Source organism: Aquarana catesbeiana, linkage group LG04, assembly GCF_042186555.1.
Source record: "Aquarana catesbeiana isolate 2022-GZ linkage group LG04, ASM4218655v1, whole genome shotgun sequence".
Lineage (NCBI taxonomy): Eukaryota > Metazoa > Chordata > Amphibia > Anura > Ranidae > Aquarana > Aquarana catesbeiana.
The window spans coordinates 2,314,557-2,338,448 of record NC_133327.1 but is presented as its reverse complement, the minus strand read 5'-3'; the positions used below and the strand labels follow the sequence as shown (position 1 = coordinate 2,338,448).

General features: G+C 44.1%; 1 protein-coding gene and 1 long non-coding RNA gene across 4 annotated transcripts in view; one reads left to right on the top strand and one right to left on the bottom strand.

The window, feature by feature from the left end:
• LOC141141319 (uncharacterized) overlaps positions 1-8,457 on the top strand; it is a 69,230-nt gene extending 60,773 nt beyond the window's left edge. The window contains exons 2-4 of the long non-coding RNA XR_012244043.1: positions 5,185-5,208; positions 6,157-6,236; positions 8,346-8,457. This is a non-coding gene — a long non-coding RNA (uncharacterized lncRNA). The remainder of the gene's footprint in view (positions 1-5,184; positions 5,209-6,156; positions 6,237-8,345) is intronic.
• A 1,930-nt stretch (positions 8,458-10,387) lies between these two features.
• The window catches only part of CAD (carbamoyl-phosphate synthetase 2, aspartate transcarbamylase, and dihydroorotase), a 73,078-nt gene continuing 59,573 nt past the window's right edge, over positions 10,388-23,892 (bottom strand). For all 3 annotated transcript variants that reach the window (XM_073624757.1, XM_073624758.1, XM_073624759.1), the window contains 8 exons: positions 22,875-23,041; positions 19,957-20,031; positions 18,851-19,063; positions 18,636-18,761; positions 16,721-16,876; positions 16,262-16,363; positions 16,076-16,170; positions 10,388-12,785 (listed from right to left, as the gene is read on the bottom strand). In XM_073624757.1, coding sequence (XP_073480858.1) covers positions 12,683-12,785; positions 16,076-16,170; positions 16,262-16,363; positions 16,721-16,876; positions 18,636-18,761; positions 18,851-19,063; positions 19,957-20,031; positions 22,875-23,041 — 1,037 coding nt within the window. In that variant the 3' untranslated portion in view covers positions 10,388-12,682. The remainder of the gene's footprint in view (positions 12,786-16,075; positions 16,171-16,261; positions 16,364-16,720; positions 16,877-18,635; positions 18,762-18,850; positions 19,064-19,956; positions 20,032-22,874; positions 23,042-23,892) is intronic.

Here is a 23,892-nt window from a genome sequence, read left to right as displayed (position 1 = left end):
CAAGCGCGACTTGGCACGGGAAGTACACTGATATAAAAAGTTTTGTTTACGAACAAGACGTGCACTGATATCAGGACTGCCCAGGCACAGGAAGTGCATTTATACAAAGTGTGGCAAGGCACAGGAAGTGCACTGATATAAGGCGTGCTTGGGTACAAATGTCTAGGCACAGGATGTGCACTATTATCAGAGTGCCCAGGCACAGGAAGTGCATTAATACCAAGCGTGGCTGAGCTCAGGAAGTGCACTGATAAAAAAGTGTTTGGGAACAAGAAGTGCACTAATATCAGGACTGCCTAGGCACAGGAAGTGCACTCCCAGATAGCAAGGATAACTTTGTGGCAGTTTTGAATTGTAAGTCTGTTAACTTGCTGCACATTTTCACTGGTAAGTTGTACACTTGCAGAGCACTTGAAGCACAAATTCTCGTTGACACTTTCCCAATTTGTAGTAAATTTGCGTGGCAAGTCCTAAGCAAGAGCAAAGTTGCAGTAATGAGTCTACAGCAAGAGCTCTGCAAGTCTACAGTATGAAAATTCAGCCACAGTGACCCCTGTGGTGGGATGACTTTTGCACAATATAACTGAAGCAGAACTTGCAGCAGAACTTGCAGAATCTTTGCAAAGAAAGTTGATCTGGAGTCATGCAATGCAGACTTGCTGCAATTGTGCAACAATCCTGTGAAGCCTGGCAAGTCTAGCAATAGCTTAGCAACTTATTTTCAAACTTGCAGCACAATTGCTTGCTATTTGGGCTAATATCAGAGTGCCTAGGATCAGGAAGTGCATTGATACCAAGCGTGGCTAGGCACAGGAAGTGCACAGATACAAGGCATGTTTGGGAACAGGAAGTGTACCAGTGACGGCTGTTTTTCTTATGGGGGGGTGCGGAAAAAAACACACCCCCCCTGCTGTTTACCAGTCGGTCCGGCACTTACCCCATCATAGCGGCAGGCAGTGTGGTGCAGCGGCTCGGCTCTGAGTCCTCTCCTCCATGGCGGCTTCTAGCTCCTCCTCCTAGGTGTCCAATAAGATCGCCTGTCCTTTCAGCCAAGCAGGAGACCGGTGTCAAAACCCGCTTCCTGATTGGCCGGGGGTACGATCAGTGTTACAACAGCGCATATTGATTCGCTGTTGTAACACACCTGGGTGGGCTCAGAGCGCACTCTCTGTGACCCAAGCCCACCTCGCCTCTGGCTCTAATCGGTGCCTCAAAAAAACAGCCCTTGGAATCCATGCGTCGATGTCCTGAAAGGGGCCGGAAGCATGGACAGGGGAGGCAGCGATGGACCGTTGGCGCCCTTACATCCTTAATGGATGGGCTGCCCCTGAAGTGTACTGACACCAAGAGAAAGTGCAATGACACCAAGTGTGGCTAGGCACAGGAAGTGCACTGATATAAGGCGTGCTTGGGAACAGGAACCGCACTGATTTAAGGCGTGCCTGGGAACAGGAAGTGCACTGATATAAGGCGTGCTTGGGAACAGGAAGTGCACTGATATAAGGCGTGCCTAAGAACAGGAAGTGCACTGATATAAGGCGTGCTTGGGAACAGAAAGTGCAGTGATATAAGGCGTGCCTAAAAACAGGAAGTGCACTGATATAAGGCATGCTTGGGAACAGGAAGTGTACTGATATAAGGCGTGCTTGGGAACAGGAAGTGCACTAATATAAGGCGTGCTTGGGAACAGGAAGTGCACTGATATAAGGCGTGCTTGGGAACAGGAAGTGCACTAATATAAGGCGTGCCTGGCAACAGGAAGTGCACTGATATAAGGCGTGCTTGGGAACAGGAAGTGCACTGATATAAGGCGTGCTTGGGAACAGGAAGTGCACTGATATAAGGCGTGCTTAGGAACAGGAAGTGCACTGATATAAGGCGTGCTTAGGAACAGGAAGTGCACTGATATAAGGCGTGCTTAGGAACAGGAAGTGCACTGATATAAGGCGTGCTTAGGAACAGGAAGTGCACTGATATAAGGCGTGCCTGGGAGCAGGAAGTGCACTGATATAAGGCATGCTTGGGAACAGGAAGTGCACTGATATAAGGCATGCTTGGGAACAGGAAGTGCACTGATATAAGGCGTGCATGGGAACAGGAAGTGCACTGATATAAAGCGTGCTTGGGAACAGGAAGTGCACTGATATAAGGCATGCTTGGGAACAGAAAGTGCACTGATATAAAGCGTGCTTGGAAACAGGAAGTGCACTGATAGCAGGACTGTTATATGGTTTGTCCCAAACCCTGTAACTGTCACCTTGGTTGGTCACCAGTTTGGTCCGCATGTAAATTTGAAGAAAAATAAAAAGGCTGATGATAAAAAAGAAAGCATTTGCATAATAAAGAACATCATTGCTTGTATTAACCTCATACAGTTACAATTACTTTCCATCAGAGTTGGCCTTTAAAGCTCATTGCTGATACCATGTGCAGATTTGGATACCTGAGGGCCCCATATCAGTGACTTTTTTTGGTTCGGTTGAAGCCTCACACTTCCCCAGGGTTTTATTTATAAAGACAATATTCATTTTGTTTATAAATGACCAGAAGTCTTTTTTTTCAGGTAGAAGAACGAAACCTTCAGGTATTCCCGGCATGTGCGCAAATTGAAGTGATTACAGAGTGGGGCTGAGTCATTGTCGGATGAGTTTATTTAAGGCTGAAGTCATAATCCTCGTCTCTTTCATGTCCGGTCCTCCGTTGATTGTTATAGTTAAATAACCTCTGTAACATGTATGACGGTCTCCATAAATGTCACCCCTCCTCTCTTAACACACTAATTCTTCTATTAGTCCCTCATAACCGGGGGATATGTCACCCGGGACCAAGCAGCTCATCGCCTGTAAACAGGGTGAGTGTGCTAGGGCTGGGGGTATATATATATTAAACAGAGGTCAGTCTGGATCACAAACCATCAACACCTGGAGTAAGAAGAGCACCAAGAGCTGTACCGGCCTCAACCATGGAGACTCAACGCACCAAATCTAGTGCTGGCCTGTGTCTGCTGGCTGTGTGTCTCTTCCTGAGCCTGCAGGGGGCAGGTGAGAGTACCAAGGCAGATTCCGGGGTTTGGGAAGATTCTTAGGGTGGGGTGGTGGTTGGGCAGAATCTTGGGGTAAGGGGGGTGCTAGGAGGGAGCCAAATTATACGAATATATAAAAAGTAAAAGATCAAGCTCTATTGGCACTACTGCATACTTTGTTTTGTATTAATCAACGCAAGTTTGTATTATTGTATTACTTTTATTTTTTTAAATACTATATTCTTTTCTATTAGTTTATATTTATATGATATTTTATATCATACTTCTTTGCATTACATGTTACATTAATTTATATATTTTTTCCCCTTATTGTCTTTTCTATTTGTTTAAATTACATTTTTGTATAATATAATATTATATTACATTCGTTTATATAACATTATATTAGTTTACCTTTTTATATTACATTCTTTTATTGTATGATATTATTTTGGATTCTTTTTAAAATAGTTTATATTCTATGTTATAATATATTCTTTTATATTACATTATTTTATATATTTTTTTCCCCTTATTGTCTTTTCTATTTGTTTAAATTACATTTTTGTATAATATAATATTATATTACATTTGTTTATATAACATTATATTAGTTTATCTTTTTATATTACATTCTTTTATTGTATGATATTATTTTGGATTTTTTTAAAATAGTTTATATTCTATTTTATATTATATTCTTTTATATTATATTATTTTATATATTTTTTTCTAGTATTTTCTTTTATACTAGTTTATATTACTTTTTTAATAATATTATTTTATATATTATTATAGCAGTTGAACTTTTTATATTACATTCTTTTATTGCATGATACTATTTCAGATTCTTTTTACATTAGTTTATATTCTGTTTTATCATTTATATTCTTTTATTATTCTTCTATATTACGAGGGTTCTTCAAAAAGTTTCCTCACTTTTTTAACTCTATTAAGCATAAAAAAAAGTGCAGAAACTTTTTGAAGACATTATTTTATATGCTTTTTTTCATTAATTTCTTTTATACTGGTTTATATTACATTTGTATAAGATATCATTTTATATCACATTATTTTATATATTATATTAGCTTTTATTATTTATATATATATATATATATATATATAAAACCACGGGACACGTTCTCCAATGCAAAATTATGTTTATATCAAATGCTCTTCGAGGCATAAAATAGTTACATGCTGTAACTATTTTATGCCTTGATGAGCATTTGATATAAACATAATTTTGCATTGGAGAAAGTGTCCTGTGGTTTTTTCTATTGAATATTGGTGGAATATTGGGAGTCCACCCTGACACTGATCTCTACGAAAAGATTCAGAGGAACAGAGGAAGTAACCCACCCAATACAGTATATATATATATATATATATATATATATAAATACACACACACACATATATATATATATATATATACTGTATATATTTCATTATTTTATTTTGTGATATTAGTTTGTATTCTTTTTAAATTCGTTTATATTCTTTTAGATTTGTTTGGATTATTTTATGTTTCATTATTTTATATATTGTTTTGGATTTTGTTTAAAGTAGTTTAGCTAATTTCAGATTAGTTTATGTTTCATTATTTTTCTTGATATTTAGATTCCTCAACATTATTTTACATTCTTTTAGTTTATATTACTTTTTGTTTATTATTATTATTATTATTATGATATTATTATATATTCTTTTGAATATAAAATATCTACATTTCAATATATATTTTTATTATATATTTAATATATTTTAGGTAATGTAGACATTAATAATTAATAAAATAATAATAAAAATACTGTTTTTAATTTGTCACAATCCCTTGGCTTATTACATTTTCTGACGATAAGAGGCACAATATTTCCTTTATATAGGGGAGATCCAAAGACAGGCATGAACTGGAAGTAACTTTTATTGCTATTATAAAATAAAATATATTATTGAGGAGAGCTCAGATTTATTCAATTCTGAGATCTACCATTGGATAGTCCATTCTGGCTTATTAATGGGAGTTATTGTAAAGTTTTATTTACTTTGATATACTGTATATAATATTCCTGTGCCTAATATTCTGTTTATTTGTCTCATATGAAATCATCTGGACCAATGAAATCTGACCCTCCACTTCTCTCCTCCAATCACAGACGCCCAAACCAACACAACCACAGGTATGTACATGACACAGCTGCCCTGCTCACTGCAATAAAGAAAGAAGGGATTTATGGACTCCTCCCACTCCGGGGTGACACAGACAGAAGGGAGTCTGACCCTCCTACTGCAGGGTGGGATGGGCAGGGTAAGGGGGGCTCTGATGGGGAATCAGATGTAAGAAGGCTCTGATGGGAAATCCGATGTAAGGGGGGTTCTGATGGGAAATTAGACGTAAGGGGGGTCTGATATAAAGGTGACTCTGATGGGGTATCTGATGTAAGGGAGGCTCTGATGGGGTATCTGATGTAAGGGAGGCTCTGATGGGGTATCTGATGTAAGGGAGGCTCTGATGGGGTATCTGATGTAAGGGAGGCTCTGATGGGGTATCTGATGTAAGGGGGGCTCTGATGGGGTATCTGATGTAAGGGAGGCTCTGATGGAGTATCTGATGTAAGGGAGGCTCTGATGGGGTATCTGATGTAAGGGAGGCTCTGATGGGGTATCTGATGTAAGGGAGGCTCTGATGGGGTATCTGATGTAAGGGAGGCTCTGATGGGGTATCTGATGTAAGGGAGGCTCTGATGGGGTATCTGATGTAAGGGAGGCTCTGATGGGGTATCTGATGTAAGGGAGGCTCTGATGGGGTATCTGATGTATGGGAGGCTCTGATGAGGAATCAGATATGAGGGGGGCTCTGATGAGGAATCAGATATGAGGGGGGCTCTGATGAGGAATCAGATATGAGGGGGGCTCTGATGGGGACTTTGATGTAAAGGGGGGGGCACGCTTATTGTGACCCTGATGTAAGGCAGGACTCCGATAATATCTCTGGCAAATCTGTAAAATATATGATATGGTCCTCATACTTTTTGATGACCCCTACACTATAGGATGACACAGATGGGACTCCCTGGGGTTTCAGGGACAGAACAACAAGAACTCATCTACTTCTCTCTTTCCGGTAGGTGTCCCTGGATGGGGCGTGGCTCTCCTGGTGATGACATCACTGATCCTGTCCTACCTGCTGCTCTGCATGATCTGTATGGTGAGATATAGGGCTGTGACATCACACTACAGGGGAACACCAGTACTGTACCATGCAGACGCTCCACCTTCGGGACTACAATACAAGTGATAGAGCTGATGAAAGGGGAATGTCTGAACACTCCGAAACACAGTTGTTCAATTATTTTCTTCTTATGAGCCAATGTGTTTGGGGGGTTTAGACATTCCCCTTTCATCAGCTCCATATTGTACTGTTGTCCCGAACGTGGAGTGTCTAAACCCCCAGAATGCATTTGGCTGTTCTGTTTTCTTATGATCCAATGCATTTCAGGGGTTCAGACTCTCCCCCTATAGGACCACAGTACAGTGCATAGCTCTGGTGTATCTAAACCACCGAAACACATATTATGAGAAAACATAGAACAGCCAATGTGTTTCAGGGGTTCAGGCAACCCGCTGCCTCAGGGCTATAAGTTGTATCACAGTGCTGAAGGGGAGTGTCTGAACCCCCAAAACGCATTGGCTGTTCTATGTTTTCTCGTTATCAGGCAACAAAGTTTAGGGGCTCAGACACTCCCCCTTCAGGACTACAATAGGATAGCCCTATAGAATGGGAGTGATCTGATCCCCCAAAACATATGGGATCATAACAAAAAAAAAAACAGAGCAAAGTTGATGCATTTCAGAGATTCTGGGAACATGCTTTCTCACACAGTTCCCAGTCCCTCGACGAGCAGGAGGCAATGCCAACTACCAGGTACATGACCTTAAAGCTGTGTAGTAAACATTCTAGTTCCACATGTGGTCCTCAGACTTGTGGTCAAGCACTTGGGTGTATAGAGGACACTGGAGGTGAGGTACTTGGGTGTGTAGAGGACACTGGAGGTGAGGTACTTGGGTGTGTAGAGGACACTGGAGGTGAGGTACTTGGGTGTATAGGGGATACTGGAGGTGAGGTACTTGGGTGTGTAGAGGACACTGGCGGTGAGGTACTTGGGTGTATAGGGGACACTGGAGGTGAGGTACTTGGGTGTGTAGAGGACACTGGCGGTGAGGTACTTGGGTGTGTAGAGGACACTGGCGGTGAGGTACTTGGGTGTATAGGGGATACTGGAGGTGAGGTACTTGGGTGTGTAGAGGACACTGGAGGTGAGGTACTTGGGTGTGTAGAGGACACTGGAGGTGAGGTACTTGGGCGTATAGGGAATACTGGAGGTGAGGTACTTGGGTGTGTAGAGGACACTGGAGGTGAGGTACTTGGGTGTATAGAGGACACTGGAGGTGAGGTACTTGGGTGTATAGGGGATACTGGAGGTGAGGTACTTGGGTGTATAGGGGATACTGGAGGTGAGGTACTTGGGTGTATAGGGGATACTGGAGGTGAGGGACTTGGGTGTGTAGAGGACACTGGAGGTGAGGTACTTGGGCGTATAGGGAATACTGGAGGTGAGGTACTTGGGTGTGTAGAGGACACTGGAGGTGAGGTACTTGGGTGTATAGAGGACACTGGAGGTCAAGTATATGGATGTATAGAGTGAGCTGGATGTTGAGTATATGGGTGTATAGAGGACACTGAAGGTCTAGTATATGTGTGTATAGAGGGGGCTGGATGTTGAGTATATGGGTATATAGAGTGGGCTGGATATTGAGTATATGGGTGTATTGAGTGGACTGGATATTGAGTATATGGGTGTATTGAGTGGACTGGATATTGAGTATATGGGTGTATAGAGTGGACCTGATGTGGAGTATATGGCTGTATAGAGTGGACTGGATACTGAGTACATGGGTGTATAGAGTGGGCTGGATATTGAGTATATGAGTGTATAGAGGACACTGAAGGTCAAGTATATGGGTGTATAGAGGGGGCTGGATGTTAAGTATATGGTTGTATAGAATGGACTGGATATTGAGTATATGGGTGTATAGAGGACACTGAAGGTCAAGTATATGTGTGTATAGAGGGGGCTGGATGTTGAGTATATGGGTGTATAGAGTGGACCGGATGTTGAGTATATGGTGTATAGAGTGGACTGGATGTTGAGTATATGGGTGTATAGAGGACACTGAAGGTCAAGTATATGGGTGTGTAGAGGGGACGGGAATCCATATACCAGTACTGATGGCTACTCTCTGCGTTCTATTACAGCCACTCCTCAAGAAGCATCACAGCGGCCATGGAGGACACTGAGGCACCCCATAGTGTCCGCAATTCTCGGTTTCCTCTTTTCTCACACTATTTTCTCAATTTCTGTACCACTATTTATGACTTGTTAATAAACACATTTGTATCTGAGATGAAGTCCGCAGACTGTCTTAAATAGGGGGGATTTTTCATATCGTGGGCCATGGATCCCAGAGATTGAGCATTCACCTCCTTTTAGGCCTTGTGGTAGAAGCACAAATATTTATATCTACCTAGCAAATTCTGTATGGACATAATGAAACTTCTAGTCTGAGCACAGACACAACATGGGATGACAGGTCTTCCAAAAAGGGGTCATATCCTCATTACAGGGAGGTTTTACACCCATCATAGGAGGGGTCATATCCCCAATACAGAGAGGTTGTATCCTTAGCACAGAGGAGTCATGTCCTCATCTACAGAGAGGTCACATACCAATGTCTGCGTTACATAGTAGGCGAGGTTGAAAAAAAAGACACAAGTCCAACCTATGTGTGTGATTATATGTCAGTATTACATTGAATATCCCTGTATGTTGTGATCGATCAGGTGCTTATAGAATAGTTTTTTTAAACTATCGATGCCCCCCGCTGAGACCACCACCTGTGGAAGGGAGTTCCACATCCTTGCCGCTCTTACAGTAAAGAACCCTCTACGTAGTTTAATGTTAAACCTCTTTTCTTCTAATTTTAATGAGAGGCCGCGAGGCTTGTTAAACTCTCTTCCGCAAAAAAGTTTTATCCCTATTGTGGGGTCACCAGTACGATATTTATAAATTGAAATCATATCCCCTTCTCAAGCATCTCTTCTCCAGAGAGAATAAGTTCAGTGCTCGCAACCTTTCTTCATAACTAATATCCTCCAGACCCTTTATTAGCTTTGTTGCCCTTCTTTGTACTCGCTCCATTTCCAGTACATCCTTCCTGAGGACTGGTGCCCAGAACTGGACAGCATACTCTAGGTGCGGCCGGACCAGAGTCTTGTAGAGCGTGAGAATTATCGTTTTACCGAGGGGTCGTATACCCATGGTCTCTTTACAAAGGAGCAATATCCCCTTGCCCCATTACAGAAGAGTCATACCCCTATGTAATAATTACAGAGAGGTGGTGGTACCCCAATGTCCTCATTGCGAAAAGGTCATATCTCCTTGTACTCCTTACAGAGGAGCAGGATCCCCCCCCCAATGTCCTCATTACAGATGAGCCCTATCCCCATAACCTTATTAAACTCCAGGAAGCATCTATTCCATCATAACCAAAACAAACATTTCTCAATCTTTTTTCGGTCACAGCACCCTTGAAAAGCGTGTAAAATCTCAGATACCCCAGTCTAAACTGTAGAAAATGTAAATGCTACCACCTTGATTAAGTTATCACCTCAGAGACCCTCATTACATCAGAGATCTCCTATATACGAGTCCCCAATTACACAGGTCCTCACCCACCAAAAAGCCCAGTCACCCACCAAAAATCCCCCCCCCCCCCCCTTCCCCATCCATAAAGTCCTCTCTTTTGGCTCCAGCAATGCCCCAGAGGACAGGAGGTGGTTTGAGGTTGGTGGACTTCCATCTTCTCCTGAATGCCACCCCTGCCATGGACCAGAGCCATGCTTCCTGGCCCTAGAGTATCATCGGTGCCGACGGCTGGCCCACCGGCACCATGGCAGTTCACAACGCTGATCCTGGGCAAACTGGGTCCCTGTGCTCTCAACCCCCTGCTTGAGAGACATTGACCTAAACCTGAGACTCTAGTGCTGATGGGACACTATTGAATACAGTAACACACATGGATTGCATTTCTCACATTTTAGCATGCTATACGTGGGTTGCAAAGTCTGTGGTGGAGACAGAGTTTTAGAAACTCCACAATCGCACAGTTCATATGCCCAGTGTAGTAAACTGCTAGGGATGAATTTATGTCACCTCAAGCTCTGGGAATCTTTCATCTCCTCCTCTTCGAGCTTTACAAATTAACACACACAAAATTAACGTCACAGGAGTCGGAAGCAATTGTGCGCATTTCACTTTATTTAGAAAAAAAGGATAAACAAGCATTACCTGTACCTTCACATTATAAAAGAGCATTCCCTTCAGAGCGGTCCACCATCTCCATTAGCGCTACAAAAGCAGCAGAGACCACTGAGCAAAAAGGCCCCCTCCATTGCTTGATTCGGAGAGGCCCCTCCATGAAGACCCCTCCCCCCCCCAGTGATCAGAATAAGTCAGCGAATAGTGAAATATTAAAAGGACAACCAGCGACTGATTTCTACAAACATGCAGACATGGAGCCGTCTACATCAAGAATCACTTAATATCCTCAACTTCATTTATGATGAGGTGGAGATGGTTGGCTGGTGGGAACTGGCTGCTCTCCGGTAACTGTACTCCTACCCCAACTCTGCTGCAACCAAGCAAGATACTGAGATGGTTTACCCAAAATGGGGCAAGTTTAACGGAATGGTATAAAAACTATAAATACATGGCAAAGACTGGATGCTGTCCACCATTTATGAAGTGTAAATATGCAGTAATCAAGCTGCAAACTGCTACAACAGGGCAACAAAGGTTCTTTGACTCAACATACAATGATAGTTACACAGAGGGCCCTGCACTAGAACCAAAGAGATACATGAAAAACACACTTGAAATAAATGGCTTGAAAAATCGAATGGAAAAAATTTTAGGCTTCCGCATGACCAGGGGAACGACAACAGGCTAGTGCTAAAGGACTCATGATTGGGACAGAGTTAGGAAGCCGATCAGAGATGGCGTTAGGGACCTCTATATGTCTTATTCCCAGTGTTCCATCTCTGCGATCAAGGAATGAGGACCGGTTTGTGCCATTTACAGGTACGTTGTTGATTGGGGATAGAGTAGGAAACATTCATACCTTAAATCTGGAGTGTTTTGCCCTTATGATCGGGGAACGAAGACAGGTTAAGGCTATACACTTCATGAAATTATCTGGGGCAGGGTCACAAAGCTGTTTAGAGACAGAGTTAGGGACCTCTATGTCTTATTCCCAGAGTTCCACCCCCAGCAATCAGGGAACTATAACAGGTTTGTGCTATTTACAGTTACGATGTTGATGGGGTATGGAGCAGAAAAACTTTATACCTTTAAATCTGGAGTGATTTGTCCCTATGTTCAGGGAACGAAGACATGCTAGTGCTATACATTTCATGAAATTATCAGGGACAGGAAATCGGAAAGCCCACCGAGAGACAGGAAATCGGAAAGCCCACCGAGAGACAGGAAATCGGAAAGCCCACCGAGAGACAGGAAATCGGAAAGCCCACCGAGAGACAGGAAATCGGAAAGCCCACCGAGAGACAGGAAATCGGAAAGCCCACCGAGAGACAGGAAATCGGAAAGCCCACCGAGAGACAGGAAATCGGAAAGCCCACCGAGAGACAGGAAATCGGAAAGCGGGGACCAAGAGTGGGGGAAGCCCACCGGGGGACCAAGAGTGGGGGAAGCCCACCGGGGGACCAAGAGTGGGGGAAGCCCACCGGGGGACCAAGAGTGGGGGAAGCCCACCGGGGGACCAAGAGTGGGGGAAGCCCACCGGGGGACCAAGAGTGGGGGAAGCCCACCGGGGGACCAAGAGTGGGGGAAGCCCACCGGGGGACCAAGAGTGGGGGAAGCCCACCGGGGGACCAAGAGTGGGGGAAGCCCACCGGGGGACCAAGAGTGGGGGAAGCCCACCGGGGGACCAAGAGTGGGGGAAGCCCACCGGGGACCATTAGGAAGTTGAACAGAGACAGAGAGGAATAGGAAGTTGAATTTAGTTGTATTTAGTGTGTCTTTTTGAAAGCTTTTCTAAACGCTGCATGACTCTTTCTGCCCCCTTGTGCTGCTGGAATCATTCCCTTTTAACCCCGATACCCGTTATAGACTAGATACCCCACTTCTTTGTATCCCTCGATATTGCAGTCATCATTTATTAAAAGGTCAAAGCCATTTATAAGTGTCAGATAAGTGTCACATAATTAGGCCAGAGTAGGTCACAGCATAGCTAATATAACTACCAAAATGGAAAATTAACTACGGTGAAGCAGCCAAGCAATTCCACCAGCCAGACCATAAGCCCCATAATCCGTGCAGACAGCAGCAGCACTAAGCGTTGGATGCGTTATTGGGTGGATGGAGTGGGCAGGCCGGATAGTGCATCTAGTTTAGGAATTCTACAGAGTCCAAAAGTTGGTCCGGAGCTGGTGGCTTCTCTTTGGTTCTTTTCCTTGGAGTGCAGCCTCAGAGATCCACGTGGGGAAATGGTAGTTGTAACCATTTCAGGGGGGTGTCAGTACTTCCCCAGGACTGTGGCCAGCAGTGCCATGCGTACAAACATACCGTTCTCAGCCTGGCGGAAGTAGGCAGCGCGGGGGTCCGAGTCAACTTCAAAGCTGAAGGAGAATAAAAAAAAAAAAAAAAAAAAAAAAAAAAAAAGCACAGAGTCAGGATAATGGAATGAGCCAAAATCAGTAATGCAGGCAGTTGTTAAAAATCTGAGTCCACCTCAATTCACGACAGATAACCCTATGATAATTCCCTTAATGTTCAGATTCAAGCAAAGTCCCATATATTGCATAAAGTCCATAACATCACTAAAATCGGCTGATGCCGCTCCTGGTGACGGCATGTTGAAACGCGTAGGGCGGAGCCTTGAGTGACGTCACCCCATACTGGCCCATGGTGGCTGGCAGCCTGTGCTCGCAGCTGGAGCCAGCGGTGCAGGAGCAAAGAATACAAATCCTTGTGTCACGCATGACACATCTACGTGTAAGTGTATTTTAATCAGTTTGATATCGCGGTCATATTCCATTATGCACATTGAGCCTAGGTTCACATTGCAGCGATTTGGCACATGATTTGACACGTCAAATCAGTGGCTATTGGCGGAAATGGCACCGTCCAAAATCGGTGCGACGCCGACTTTGCCGAGCCACACCAGTTCCCAAATTCCCACCAAAATAAGTAGTTTCTGTACTACTTTTGGCGACTTCAGGGTGCGATTTGTATAGACATCTGTGTAGCAGATTTATTTCTTCCTCCACACTCAACCTCACCCCTGATTTCCGATAACCCCCTCCTCTACAACCCCACCCCCGGAGTTCCTATAACACCTCCTCTACACACAATCCCTCCAATTCCTATAAACCCTCCTCCACACTCAAATCCCCACCAGTACCCATAGTCCACTTTATCTTGCCATCACCTCCTATGTCTCCCACTTCTGCACCTAAGCCTGCCTCCCTCCCAGCTCCTACTACCCCTTTTCAGATTCTAAGCTCACCCCCCCCTAAGATCAGGGATATGCAATTAGCGGACCTCCAGCTGTTGCAAAACTACAAGTCCCATCATGCCTCTGCCTCTGGGTGTCATGCTTGTGGCTGTCAGAGTCTTGCTATGCCTCATTGGACTTGTAGTTCTGCAACAGTTGGAGGTCCACCAATTGCATATCCCTGCTCTAGATCCTATTTCACCCTCCATCGTGCAGAGTTCACCTCCTCAGAAGTGATTTTGCTTCACATTTGCGCAAGGAGAGAGAGCGACAGAGATGGTGTTTCAATACGACAAGGTAACCCACATGGGGCCAGATACCTCCTTCGCTGTTTACCCATTACAAAAATTTTCAACTGTACATATTCATCTCAAATATTTAATAATTATTTTATAATGTAATAAATCTTTTTTCTTTACATACAGTATCTCACAAAAGTGAGTACACCCCTCACATTTTTTGTAAATATTCTATCTTTTCATGTGACAGCACTGAAGAAATGACACTTTTGCTACAATGTAAAGTAGTGATTGTACAGCTTGTATAACAGTGTAAATTTGCTGTCCCCTCAAAATAACTCAACACACAGCCATTAATGTCTAAACCGCTGGCAACAAAAGTGAGTACACCCCTAAGTGAAAATGTCCAAATTGGGCCCAAAGTGTCAATATTTTGTGTGGCCACCATTATTTTCCAGCACTGCCTTAACCCTCTTGGGCATGGAGTTCACCAGAGCTTCACAGGTTGCCACTGGAGTCCTCTTGCACTCCTCCATGATGACATCATGGAGCTGGTGGATGTTAGAGACCTTGTGCTCCTTCACCTTCCATTTGAGGATGTCCCACAGATGTTCAATAGGGTTTAGGTCTGGAGACATGCTTGGCCAGTCCATCACCTTTACCCTCAGCTTCTATAGCAAGGCAGTGGTCATCTTGGAGGTGTGCTTGGGGTTGTTACCATGTTGGAATACTGCCCTGAGGCCCAGTCTCTGAAGGGAGGGGATCATGCTCTGCTTTAGTATGTCACAGTACATGTTGGCATTCATGGTTCCCTCAATAATCTGTAGCTCCCCAGTGCCGGCAGCACTCATGTGGCCCCAGACCATGACACTCCCACCACCATGCTTGACTGTAGGCAAGACACACTTGTCTTTGTACTCCTCACCTGGTTGCCGCCAGACACGCTTGACACCATCTGAACCAAATAAGTTTATCTTGGTCTCATCAGACCACAGGACATGGTTCCAGTAATCCATGTTCTTAGTCTGCTTGTCTTCAGCAAACTGCTTGCGGGCTTCTTGTGCATCATCTTTAGAAGAGGCTTCCTTCTGGGATGACAGCCACGCAGACCAATTTGATGCAGTGTGCGGCCTATGGTCTGAGCACTGACAGGCTGACCCCCACCCCTTTAACCTCTGCAGCAGTGCTTGCAGCACTCATACGTCTATTTCCCAAAGACAACCTCTGGATATGACGCTGAGCATGTGCACTCAACTTCTTTGGTCGGCCATGGCGAGGCCTGTTCTGAGTGGAACTTGTCCTGTTAAACTGCTGTATGGTCTTGGCCACTGTGCTGCAGCTCAGTTTCAGGGTCTTGGCAATCTTCTTATAGCCTAGACCATCTTTATGTAGAGCAACAATTCTTTTTTTTTTTTCAGATGCTCAGTTCTTTGCCTTGAGGTGCCATGTTGAACTTCCAATAGCCAGTAAGAGAGAGAGTGATAACACCAAATTGAACACACCTGCTCCCCATTCACACCCCGAGACCTTGTAACACTAACGAGTCACATGACACCGGGGAGGGAAAATTACCAATTGGGCCTAATTTGGACATTTTCACTTAGGGGTGTACTCACTTTTGTTGCCAGCGGTTTAGACATTAATGGCTGTGTGTTACATCATTGAGGGGACAGCAAATTTACACTGTTATACAAGCTGTACACTCCCTACTTTACATTGTAGCAAAGTGTAATTTCTTCAGTGTTGTCACATGAAAAGATAATAAAATATTTACAAAAATGTGAGCCATGTACTTACTTTTGTGAGCTACTGTATGTCAGTTTTGCTGCAGCAGGTTCTATACATGGTACAGATGTGCCACTTTACAGGCAGACTAAGGGAACCCCCCCTCCCCCCGGCACTATATTTAAAGGAATTTTTAATTTTTGTTTCACTGAGCAACATTAAAAATCACTGCGCCTTTAAAAACGTTTTCTAAAAGTTGTTGTTTTTTTTTGCATTAGTACATGCACATATGCATCAAGATATTTGAACCAATGAGCCTACATTTCTACACCTAGATGTTCTTTTGAACACCACAGCCTGTAGGGGGTTAGCTGTGTGTGTCCCCCGTCCGTACCCATCCCAGGACACTCCAGAGTCACTGGTCAGAGTAGCAGAACCAGAGCCTCACCTGATCTCATTAACTCGCGGCATTGGGTGCATGACCACCATTTTCTTCTTGGCCCGGGTCATGATGTGCGGGGTGAGGATAAACTGGCCAAAGCACTGGAAGAGAGAAAAGAAAGTAAACCAACAAGACTGGGCGACAAAGCAGACTCCCCAATATCATCGGGGAGGATTATAAAGGGTTACTCACCCGGTCATACTCCTCCTTGCTGTCAAACCGTTCCTTCTGTATGCGGGTCATGTAGAGGACGTCCGTGTCCAGCAAAGCCTCTTCAATGCTGTCAAACTCTTCCTGTGACCACAAAGAAAAGACACAAAATGTCTGAATTAACCCAACACCCTGCACTCCTTCAAACTCCCTGGGCCTCCCCCCGCAAAAAACAATGGGCTCCTTCAGCCCCAACACAATAAGCTCTCTTAAATGTCACCTCCCAACACCCCAAGTTCCTCCCATTACAATTCCCCTCCCCGAACCAATCCCAATAACCCCCCCGATATCCCTCCTATGATAATTCTCCTCTCAAGACCATCCCAATATTCTACCTCCCAGCCCGTCCTGACACCCTCCCTACGCCCAAGACTCCCCTCCCAGGTACTCCCGACACCCCGGATTCCCTCTGCTCCCCAGACGCCATCTCCAGCCCCTTACCTGTTTGATTCCTTTGGAAGCCACAAAGTGAATGATCTTAGGGGGCATCCTCAAGCTGCGTGGCGTGACATACCTCAGGTTGATACGGTATTGGGTGAGGAGGCACGCCAGAGAGTGAACCGTACGGCCGTGCTTCAAATCCCCCACCATGGTGATCTAAAAGGAGAAATTGCATCACCTGAATGAGAATACACTGCAGTCCTGCATGCGCCATACATAGCAAGAAGAGGTCAGCCCATGAAGACAATGCAGGACACCATAAGCTTCATATCTCCAGGTTATTACATCCGATAGGATTACATTTTAATTGTACTCAAAACTGAGTAAATAAAATTCCTGAACACTGGCATGTCCCCAATTGTCATGCTGTACCAGGACCCATAAATTACATACAGAACCCTATAGAAATGTATTCAAATACCTTAAAGAAACATGTTTTATCAATTCCTAAAATCTTTCGGTTTGTGGAATCAAATTATTGGCCAAAATGTGAAGCCATGAAATCGGAAATCCTTGAATTCCAAAGCTGAATGAGTCCCAGGCAGGTTTGCTCAACCGACCATACAGACTATGTATGAGGTCATACCGAGCAGATACAATCTGGAATGTTACAGCAGACCCTCAAACTACAGAGTTGAAAATCTAAACAAGAGGGTACAATTGGAATGTGATGTGTATTATCAGCTTAATTTTAACACAGAGGAGCCACCCTTGCTTTCAATGGCGAGTTCACATGTGTCCTTTGAAGGACATACAAGTTTGGGGCACCTACGCTACCCTTACCACCCTGCTTAAGTACAATGGAGAACAAGTAAGCTGTGCCTGACCTTGGTGCAACCAAAACTAGGATTTGCTTTCCCTGATAACAGGATGTGGCTTTGGAAGGAGTGCAGGATTCAAGGAAACAAACAACCCAAAATGTTACAGGAGACAACCACAACGCTGTTAGCTTCTCGTTTACATACCAGACTGGCAATGCCTAGACTTTATCAATACTTTTTCTAGATCCTGTCCTGCAGTAAATGTACCACCACTTACAGTAGCTCTTGTCCTGGAGTACACAAAGTGCCCCCCACCTCCATCCTGTCTGGGGTACACTTTTAGACCCACCACCAAGTTCCTGCTTGGGGTACACATTACCCCAACCACCTAGGTCATAATCTGGTGTACACATACCATCCTACACCATCCAGAGCCCCTCTGGGGCACATACTGCTCCTGCCATCTAGATCAGGGGGTCTCCAAAACGTTCTAAACAAAAAGGGACACTTTTGTGCTCTTGAGATTTTTTGGGGGGGGGGGGGGGGGCTTTTGGGGCGGACTGTGGCCAGCGGGAGTGGACATTTTCCTAGCATCAGTGGGAGCAAACATCACATTCGGTATTAGGTGGAACAGTGGCCCATGGTTGGCGCCAATGGGAGGGAATGGTGCCCATGGTTGGCGCCAATGGGAGGGAATGGTGCCCATGGTTGGTGCCAATGGGAGGGAATGGTGCCCATGGTTGGTGCCAATGGGAGGGAATGGTGCCCTCATTGCCGCCAATGGGAGGGAATGGTGCCCCATTGCCAACTTCAGTTGGCAGGATGGGGTCTGGTATCAGTGGGAGGAATAGTACCCCAAGGGCCAGATAAGGGCAAGCAAAGGGCCACACTTTGCAGACCACTGGTCTAGCCCCAGCCCTAGGGTACATGTAGCACCTCTGCCACCTAGATCCAAACACAGAGGACCTTCCGCAATTATTAGTAAATCAAAAATGTCCCCAATGTTAAATATAATGCCAATATTAATCTTATGTATTAAGGATGGTGGTATCACTAATCTCCCACCCCTCATGTTGTGTATACAGGGTTCAGAATGACCAGCGACATACACAGATTCTCATTCTAGGACTGGGCAATGATTTGGCAGAACTTACAGTCATCCCGTTGACAGTCCCCAGCTCCTCCCGTATGGTGAATATATCCAGCAGAGCCTGTGTTGGGTGCTCCCCTACCCCATCTCCGGCATTGATGACCGGCTTGCGGCAGTGTTTGGCAGCCAGCTGGGGATCAAAGAGACATCACAGGGTAAATTAATATACATGAGATAACAGAAAGATGGAAGAAAAGTAACGGAATGAACAGCTCCTACCTCCACCGCTCCGGGCTCCGGATGTCTCACCACCAGCACGTCGGAGTAACAGCTCATCGTCTGCACAGAATCCGTCAAAGATTCACCCTTCTGGGAGGATGATGTTGTCTCTGAGAAAGTGAGCACTGACCCTCCCAGACGCTGCATGGCTGCTGCAAAGGAACTGCTGGTCCGTGTACTGGCCTCGAAGAACATGGATGCCATGACCTTACCCTGGAGACAAGAAGACGATAGGGATGAGAAGGACCCAACATTGCCCAAGCATGCTACAGAAAATGTGACAGACAGTATAGACCGGCAGATATTTAATAGAAACCAATCAACTACATTAACTATCCTAATACTACTTGCACAGCACTTCGGTTTACCCTAGACATGCCCTCCATGAGTTCTCTCACAGGCTGCCCTAGGGTCCAGGATGGGGCTGTTATAGCTAAACCCAAAACTCAAACTGCATATACTCAATGGCCAAGCTGGGAAGACTCCAAAGATCTATAGTATCCAGCTTTTCACCAGGTCAGCAGTTCATTCCAAAAAGGAACAAAAAAGTAAAAAAATAAAAATAAAGGAACTCAGGTTCCCAGGAAGGAGCTTAGGCCCTTACTCCTTGATGCTAGGCAAAAAACAAGCTGCCTCTAGTAGATGGCAGCTTGGCCACCAGCAGGAAATACACGTGGGCTATCCTTTCTATATTTTTGCCTAGCATCCTACTCATGCAGGTGGCGCTATAACTAAATGATAAAGATCTCCCAAGAGCTCTCAAGAGCTTCAAGATCTCCCAAGAGCTTCTCATATCTTGATAAATATGTATATAGATACATGCATGCAACCCCTAAACATTACATAAATTATGAGCGTGGTCTTCTCTCTTGCAGTTGACAAAAGCTGAATCATAATACGATCTGATGATATCATCTATTATTATTATACAGGATTTATATAGCGCCGACAGTTTACGCAGCTCTTTACAACATTAGGGCAGCCAATACAAGTACAGTACAATACAGGAGGAATCAGAGGGCCCTGCTCGTTACAGCTTACAATCTAGGAGGGAGGGAGTACTAAGAATAGTACTCTAGGTGCAAAATCATGAAAATCGGCGTTACCTTCAATATATCGACACTACGCTCTTTCTGTACCAACATTCGCAGTGTGTGTGCCACGTTGAACAGGTGGGACATCTGAAATAGACAGAAAACTTAATCCAGCATCTCATATTACATCTTCAGGATCAGCCCGATACAATTATATCCCGTTATGGCACACATTACAGCCATGTTGAATTAAACCCATGTGGCAAAAGCATATATAGTCAGAGCTGTGATCTTCAGACACAACTAAGTTCAATGTCTTATTGAAACATCTTTCATAGGGTTTCATGGTTCAAAACAAGTGTTTTAACAAAGCCAGTACTGTTATCCTTTAACACAACAGAAGACGACCGTATTGGTATATGGGTATCTATTATAAACCTTTTACTGAGAAAACAAAACTTTATCAGCTGTTCACATGGTTTAGAGGATCTCTAGTCAAAAATACTGCACCCAAGCTTTATAGCAGATGTGTTTGACCTTTTGAAATAGATGACCTAAGGCATTTATGGTGCCAAGTGGGAAGGGCTAATGTTCAAGTAGAACGGGTTATAAACTTCCTCCCCCCCAAAAAATGACGACACCTTGGAATTTGGGAGAGGGAGAGGGAGAGGGGGAGGGGGAGGGGGAGGGGGAGACAAGATCAGGAACCTATTTCCCTGTGATCTCTCAATGCCCAGAGTCCTGCTCAGTAAAGGAAATTGTGGGCCAGCTATCGCAGAAACCAAGTGACTTTAGGCACCTATATGGCTTACAGACTATTGCCAATTCTCATCAGTTGGGCTGTCCTTTAACACATTAGGAAAATAAGACCCTATTGGTATATGGGCATCTACTGTAAACTTTTGCTAGGAAAATACACATTAGGAGTTCACATTGTTTAGAGCAGTGGTTCTCAACCTTACTTGTGCCGTGACCCCTTGATAAAATTTCCCAAGCTGTGGGGACCCTTAACAGTAAAATTATTTTTGTAGCGTGGGTTGTCAGCACCCAAGGCAAGACAAGTCATTTGCGCCTCTAACCCATGGACATTTAGCGCTCCCCGAGTCCCTTCCACTCGTACAGTATTAAAACCCCTTATGGTACATTTCAGGATGTACCACCCTCTTTGTTCTCCTTTTTTCCCCCCCTTTATCTCTCTCTATCCTAATTTCTTGTTTTTTTTCCCCATTCCTCTCTCTAGCCATCTTTCTTGTTCTCTCTCTTATTCTTTCTCTCCCTTTTTCTTTGTCCCGCCCCCTCTTTTCCTCTCCCTTCCATGTATTCTCTATTTGTATTCCTTCTCTTACTCCTTGGTGGGGGGAGTTGGGATAAGTGGCAATGCTGGGGGGAGCTCTGATCAGCCAACTTAGGTGCTCTTGATCAAGGTCATCTGCTGATCTGAGAACTGTAGTGGGGACTTCTAACTCTAATCACAGGTAGTGTTACTACTCACTACTGACTTTGTGGTGTCTCGTAGCAGTGACACCTATGCCAAAATCAGGAGATGGGGTCCCCTCCAGCCCCTCCCACTTCACATTCCTCACCAGTCAGCTGAGCTCTAGTCTCTGCCCCCCAGCCATGCCGTGAACTGAGCATGCAGCTGCAAAAAGGCTAGGAGAACGGTGTGTGAATAGCCTTTAGGAATAGCCCAGGATTCGGTGACCCCTAGCAAATCCTCATTCGACCCCCAGGTTGAGAACCACTGGTTTAGAGGATCTCTGGTCAAAATACTGGACCTTTTGAAATAGATGACCTCAGACATTTATGGTACCAAGTGGGAAAGCCTAATGTTCAATTAGAAAGGGTTATAAACTTCCCCCTAAAAATACTGACACTGTGGAAGGTGGAACAAGGCAAGAGGTGGAATAACACCAAGGCTTCATTATGAGAAAGACTGCCAAGAGCCTGTTCTCCTGTGATCGCTTAATGCCCAGAGTCCTGTTCATCAAAGGCAATTGGGGACCAGCTATAACACAAGCCAAGTGACTTGGCGTATTCCTATGGCTTACAGACTATTTCTGATGTTCATCTGCTAAGACACTATAGTGATGTATGTATGTATGTATGTATGTATGTATGTATGTATGTATGTATGTATGTATGTATGTGTATATATATATATATATATATATATATATATATATATATATATATATATATTTTGGAACACTCTAAGGCTGGCCATACATGATACAATCTTGTTCAATTTCCCTTTAGATTTACCAAAACCATACAATCTGAAGTTAAACCTAAACACTTTCAATTTGTATGCAGACGGGCCCTTGCACTACATGGTTGAAGGTAAATCTAAAAGGAAATTGAACAAGAAAATTGTATAATGTATTACCAGCCTTAGTCTTATGTTATTTTCCTAGAACTGTAAGCAGTTTGTCTGCAGCATTCTTGCTTAGTAAAAGCACATTAATATATGACTGGGTTTGTTTCCTTGGATTTACTGCAAGAATTAGACAGTTAGTGAAAAAGAAAAAAGGAAAAACAAAATCTGAAGAATTAGTCTCTGTCCATGCATAGGACAAAGTGGACCTGTCCTTACTACAAAATGCTGGCTGCTAAGGGAGTGCTTGGCAGATAATGCCCATCCAAGCTGGCAAGACAAACTGAGGAGGGTTGAAGTTAGCAGCGAATATAAAGAGTAAAACATCTCATTTCTTAGTGCTACCCCTAGTAAGAGGCACTATACCCAACATCCATACAATACAGAATCCCTTTATAAAAAGGGGTTTAAAAAGCATTGCCATTCCTAGCACCTCTCACATAACGGAAGCCAATGGAATTGCTTTTTTTTTAATTTAGAAGAGAATTTCCTGGAATACGAATCTTCCTTGAACTCTTTCTACCTTATCCTCAGAAACGGAATACACTTCTCCGACGTCACCTACAGAGGATCTAAAAAAGCAGGCACAGCCATTCGCGGACAATTGGGGACTGACCTGGTCCTTGGTGAACTGTCTGACGGACAGGATGTGTTGTCCAATGAGCGGATGAAGGAGGGGCGAGGTCTGTACGTGAGGGACACTCTGCATCGCCACGTTCTGGGGGGACACGAGACGGGGGATGGGGGGCGGGTAGGAATAACCATCCTGAATAGATGATAGATCTGAAAATACAGCGTGATGATGGTTAGTACCAGGGCACATAGCAGTACACAGAAATGCGTTACATTGTTATCCAAGCTTTAAAAAGCACAATGTTCATTAAGCTAAATCTGATTTTGCCCACAGAAGGAAAAAAAAAAAAACTGCACTGGAACAACGAAGGGCAATACAGTCCTGAGAGAGGGAGGGAAATTCCTTCCTGAACCCACAGTGGTGATCATAGGGGGTGACTGGCGATTCCAATAGACATAAGCAAGTCATCTAATTTAATTCAAATCAGTTTAGTTATTAATTTTGTGAAACCAGTGGTCCATGGATACTGTTATGGAAATTTCATAAGCTTCTCTTTATAAGCAAATAATTTTGTGTGCTAATAAGCACAAGCATAGCTCTCTTGTATAATGCCGGGAAAGCGCACTTGTATATCTCCAAGTAACACAGACAGATGCTGGTATCACATTGAGCTTAACAAAATCATCTCTATCATGATCTGCTGCTTTTATTTATACTGTAAACATAAATAACAAAGGAAGGAGGTGGCTTAAGAATCAGCCAGACTCTTGTATTCTTTCAAAAGAACCAATCACACACATATATAGATTCAAAAAGAATTCCAGTAGTGACGTGTGAAGACGGTCATGTGCAGAGCGATGAGGCAAGCTTCCTATTGAGACACAAAGTATCTCACAATTTGAACATTACTTACAGGGTTCCGAACACAATGGTGTGCACATTCCCACCGCTACCAATGACGCGAGCCGTACTCTATTATGGCCCAGTGAGCCATGATTTTTGTATGGTTACGCTATGGTTCCCATGTACGCAGATCCGTTTGCTAGGAGCGTTAATGCAA